Source organism: Alexandromys fortis, unplaced genomic scaffold (assembly GCF_014885135.2).
Source record: "Alexandromys fortis isolate MF-2015 unplaced genomic scaffold, M_Fortis_MF-2015_v1.1 scaffold_105, whole genome shotgun sequence".
Taxonomy (NCBI): domain Eukaryota; kingdom Metazoa; phylum Chordata; class Mammalia; order Rodentia; family Cricetidae; genus Alexandromys; species Alexandromys fortis.
Window position 1 is genome coordinate 2,979,727 of NW_026068011.1, and position 5,983 is coordinate 2,985,709.

Genomic DNA, 5,983 nt, shown 5'->3' on the forward strand with positions numbered 1-5,983 from the left:
CTCCCCCTCCCTCTCCAGTCTGAGGGGCAGTCAGGGTTCCCTGCCCTGTGGAAAGTCCAAAGTCCTCCCCGCTCCATCCTGGTCTAGGAAGGTGAACATCCAAACTTCAATTCTTTATTTAAAAAAAAAAATATCATCTATCTTGACCCAAGTAATTTCTTCTTTTATTTATTTACTTATTTCTGATGTTTATCTTAGTTTCCTTTCCTGTTAGTATGATAAAATACTGTGACAAACCAAAAGGTTAGAGTATATAATGGTGCAGAAATCACAGTTGCAGGACCTTGAAGCAGTTAGTCAGATTATGTGCATAGCTAGAAGAGAACAATAGATGCACGAGAACTTGGTCAGCTTCCTTTCTTCATCCTATACGGTCAAGGGTTTCCCTTGTCCATGAAACAGTCCCATCCAAGTTAAGATCTTCTTATATCTCTTAATGTTATTAGTACAATTATAAAAGACATTCTCAAGGGTAAGCTATCATCTCTACAATTCTTCACAGGACCACCCAGAGACCTGCCTTTTATATATCTAGCTGAAAATCAATACCAACCATAATAATAATTCCTAACTAGAGGGGTGTTTTGGGGGGGTTTGTTTTCTAATACATACTTGTACTCTTTCAATCTTTGTACTCCAGTCTCGTTTGTGATGAGATTATAGTTGTGCCACGATGCCTAACAAGTAATGTCTTCTGATGTGGTTATAACCACTGTGGATTTTCTATGTAGTAGCTAGCCTATATAGTAGTTTCTTATATTCTTGAGCCTTAGCAGGTCATGGTCTACTAATACTCGATGTTATACCATTTTACATATGATAGACATCAAATAATATGTTCTGTTACCTAACCTCCAGCTGTAACCACTAATTTAGTTGTTTGGAGTGGAGACAGAATTTCCCTTAGAAATTAAATCCCCAAGAGCTGAAGTGAATGCTCTCATATCACTTTTATGCTTCTTTATTTATAATATGAATTCATTTGTGATATCCTTTTTAATTTATAATATTTATTTTTGTTCTATTATTTCAGAATCTACCATTTTATGCTCTTAAGCTCAATTAGAAAAAGATTTGATAATTGTAGCTAGTGGCAATATTTTCATTTCTTTGCCTCTATTAAATAAAAAAATGAACTTTGTAGAATACTTGAAAAATATGCTATATAGAACTAACATATATTTTCATTAGAAGAGCTTACATTGATAAAGGATAATCCTCCAAGATACTGTGTGTGTAACATGTCACATCGTGTTAACAAATGATTTCACAGGTGCTAGCCAATTAATACTCTGAAACCACTTTATTCACATTGTGTAATGGGAATCATATGATTTCATGGCATGGCCAGTTTGAAAATGTGAAATTGGCAGATGAATTTCTGGCATCCTTTGTTCTGTGACTGATGATTTCTAATTTGACAAGAATTTAAAATAATCTATTTCAATTCTATAACCTGGACTTGGTTTTAACTATATTAAGTAATGAGCACCTAAAGGCTGGAAAGATGGCTCGCGGGTTAAAAGCATTGGCTGCTCTTGCAGACGACCCATGCTTTGTTCCCAACACCCGTTTCAGATAGTTCATAACTGCCTATAACTCCAGAACCAGCAGTTCTGAGGCCTTCTTCTGGCCTCCAAGTAAATCTGCAGACACATGTCACATACAAACATGGACATACACATAAACATATCATTTAAATTAAAAATAAATCATAAAGAATGAATCTAAAATCAGGAATCTAGAAAAAATTACAATGATTTATATTATATATTTAACACTTATAAACAATATTGGTTTAAAATCATGTAAAGTGGATATGAAATGAAGAAATCATCAAGAGTTCACACGACAATGATCCCAGTAATGGCTTCTGTCAATTAATTAGCAGTGATAATGGATTAAACATGTTGCCTTGTTGAAAATCACTGATGTTCAGTAAAAAATACATAAAATTTGATGAATTCTATTTGGTGGGGTCTCAGGAATAACCTTCAATAACTGTTTAAAATAGCTCAGTAAAATAGACTTATGGACTGTAACTAAGATTTGCAATTCTGACCCATCACTGGAGTAAATACTATATGGGCTTATAGCCTCTGACTCCGAGACTTCTTCCCATTTATTTTTATCCGAGAAGGAACTGATAGTTCTGCATCTTGATCCACAGGTAGCAGTGAGAGAACTGACTTGAGCTTTTGAGACCTTAAACCCTCTCCCACAGTGACACACTTCCTCTAACAAGGCCACACCTCCTAATAGTGCCACTTCCTATGTAAAAAGTGTCCAAACATATGAGGGTCATTGGGGTCATTCCTGTTCAAACCACCACATTCCAGTGTGTGGCCCTCTCAGGCTTGTAGCCATAACACAATGCAGAAATGCATTCTGTCCAACTTCAAAAGTACCCATTGTCTATAACATTCTCAACATTGCTTAAAAGTCCAAAGTTCAAAGTCTCTTCAGAGATTCATGCAAACTCTTAATTGCAATTCCCTGTAAAAATAAAAATAAAAATAGATCACATACTTCCAACATACAGTTCCATGGGATATATATTACTTTTACAAAAGATGCAGAAAGGAACATAGTAGGGAAATTTTGGATCCAAGCAAGACTGAAAACCAGCTGGGCAAACTCCAAACTCCACAGTTCCATGTTGGATGTCAAAGCACTTTTCAGACCACCAACTTCTTTCAGGTTTGTTGACTGCAACTCACTTCTTTCTTTAGGGCTACTTCCACTCTCTGTTAGCAGCTTCCCTCAACAGTTATCTCATGGCTCTGGCATCTCCAAAATGTTGGGGACTCCAAGGCTATTCAGGCTTCAACTTCAAAGGTTCATGAAATGGTGGTCTCTCTTGGACTATATTCAGGGACACCCCTGACACATTCATTACCTCAGCAACTTTCCTTAGTCACTAAAGAAGATTCCATAACCCCTTTCTTCTACCCTTGACTCTAAAGCAGGAATCACTTTGCTGAATGTGCCAAGTTTTGTTTCTAGCTGGGGCTGGAACATGGACCCCTTGTACAATTACATCTTCATCAACTTTCAGTTTTTGATGGTTTCCTTCACTGCCTAAGTTTTGCTGTCCCATAGTTGCACTGTAGACAAGACTGGTGCTGAACTCAGAGATCTGCTTGCTTCTGTCTCCTGAATGCTGGGCTTAAAGGGATGTACCCAGAGCTTAGCCTGGACCTAAGCTGTTCTTTAATTCCTTGTATCAAGTTGGAAGTTCAGTTTGTTGGGGTTTTATCCTGAGGTCACCACTCCATTTATTCCATTTAACATCAGGGTTTCCTTTAATCTGTTTATCTCCTTGAACACAGGATTTAGCTCCATTCTATTTTCCAGTGTCCCCTTTCTTTTCAATATGAACATGTTATATTTTTATTTACTCAGCTTGCTCCTTTTCATTATAAATCTTTGTAAGAGTGTGCACCAGTAATCACACCACCAAGTCTTACTAGGCTATTTTGAGATTTCCTTTGTCAATGTTATTAATCCAAAACTCTTCACTTTACCCTCAGACAGACTTTTTGAATAAGGGCAAAAAGCAGATATATTATTTATCAAAATATCACAAGAACAGTCTCTAGACTACATACTAACATTGTTCCCTGAAACCTCTTGAGTCATGTCCCCACAGGTAAATTGCCTTCAGCACCACTGTTCCTACAAGGATAGCCATTTATTCCCCACTTAAAATATTCAACTGTCTTTCCGATCCAAAATTCCAGAGTTCACATTCTTCCAAACAAAAGTATGGTCAGGCCTATCAAAACAATTCGCTAGTCCCTGGTACCAACTTCTGGCTTTGTTAGGATTTCTGTCGCTGTGAAGAGATAACATGACCACATAACCACATGACTATGTCAATTCTTCTAAATTGAAACACTTAATTGTGTCTGGCTTACAGTTTCAGAGACTTAGTTCATTATAGGCACAGTGAAAGCATGGTGGCATGTAGGCAGAGATGGTACAGGAAAAGGAGCTGAGGGTTCTGCATCTTGATCTGCGGGCAGCAGTGAGGGAACTGACCTGAGCTTCTGAGACATCAAGCCTGCACCCACAGTGAAGCACTTCCTCAAACAAGGCCACACCTCTTAATGGTACCACTCCCTATGAACCAAGGGTCCAAACATATAAGTCTATGGAGGGGGCATTCCTATTCAAACTATCATACCATAAATTCAGCTACAAGGAGAGACACAGAAAATTAGTAAATAAGTGTATCTGTGCAACACCCTTGGGGGACAGAGATTCCTGCTTCAGATGTCAGATTCCTGCTTCTGGAAATACAGGTGATTATGATAAATCCAACATGGGTTCTGAGTACCAAACTCTGATTCTCTGCAATAGCAGCAAACTTTCTTAACACTGAGTCACCTCACCAGCCTTGAGCAGGGGATGTTAAGGTCTCATGTTAAGTGGAGACTCTAGCCAGCGAATGTGTATTTGACCAACCATAATGAAAATAAGATCAAATAGAACATACAAGCTGTGTATTAAAATGGAGGCAGTCACATATAGTTTACCATGTCAACAACAACAGACAAATATGTCTATAAAAATGGTATATATGTAATATGCATGTACATATATAAAAGCTTATATAACAGTCAAGAATACATAGGTTTCACAAGTTGGATTTGAGGAAACAAAGTTGGATAAATACGACAAGAGGAGTGGATCTAGAAGGAGATGGGGGGGTGAATAGGACCAAAGCACATTGGACAAAATAGCCCAAGAAACTAATACATTTTAGAAAAAGAAAACATGTATAAACATTCATTTATAGACATGTATAATTATAAGTTACATTACTACTCTACTCTGTTACCAATAACTGTATAGAGAAACATGTAAATCATTTTGGATTTGATTATTTTTATTTTGTAGTTGGTCAGAGAAATTCAACATCTAATATTTATTTTTAATTTAGATTATTTACTAGCCTCTTACACAATGTAGAAAAGTTAACTTATTGAATATATTATTTTTTAGCAAAGCTAAATAATTTGACAGATTATGTTTTTAAAGCAGTAAACTTATTTTGTATACATGTAGAGGTCCAACACTGTGTTGCACAGTCTACAATAGTGGGAAATAAAATCACTTAAACAGTGATGTATCATTAAATACATGAAATGAAAAACTACCTAGACACATGTATAAACATATTGGGTATGGATCATATGTCCCTAATTCTTTATAAGAATCCCAGAAAGAAGGAATATTTGAACAGCTGAGGTAAAGCCACCATCTTTGTATTCAACAAGACTTTGCGTCAGAGTATATTGGCAATGTCATCCTTGTCCATTTTTCTCTATCGCCAGGAGCCTGATGCAGGGTTGTCTTACCCTAACAAGTATCATTTACAGGTTTCCTAATGCATCATCATCATCCTCATCATCAGATAGCTTCTTCAATAGTGTTCTGCGAAAGCAACCTTCTCCGCTGTTATTATCTCTGCATGTTTTCTTTACCACCTTACTTAGGAGAAGCAGGTGTCATTACGTGTACTCAAACATGCATACCTCATTAGATACTTGAACTGCTGGAACTTTGTGTGTATTCATATGACCCTAGCATATAAAACATTTCAAAAACAACAAAAGTGCTTGCTGTTCCACATGGGGAAAAATAATCAGTGTGCCATAGTGAAGCTAAGATAATAGGGATGACAAAATCATGCAGACACACACAAAAAAAGACCTTATACAGAAAAATAGCATATAAGCTTCGCGATTCAGATCTCACGTACAACCTATCAGTAACATATGAAGTGTATTTGTTTTGTTATTACCTCACAATTTATTTAAAATATTTTAAAGAACTATGGGTTGTTCTACTGTCTTTGTAGGTATCAAAAATCTATCACTAGGAAAAATATCATTCTTATTCTCTGGAGTAATTTATTGGCACAGAAAGCAAGTAAGTAGTTAGATTCTATAAGATGCACTTTTATCCCCTGTGG

The 5,983-nt window shown here is 36.6% G+C and overlaps 1 protein-coding gene across 1 annotated transcript in view; it reads left to right on the forward strand.

The window, feature by feature from the left end:
- Positions 1 to 535, forward strand: part of LOC126513566 (olfactory receptor 5W2-like) — a 3,521-nt gene extending 2,986 nt beyond the window's left edge. Inside the window, exon 2 of the mRNA XM_050162002.1 lies at positions 520 to 535. Coding sequence (XP_050017959.1) covers positions 520 to 535 — 16 coding nt within the window. The remainder of the gene's footprint in view (positions 1 to 519) is intronic.
- The last annotated feature ends 5,448 nt before the right edge of the window (positions 536 to 5,983 follow it).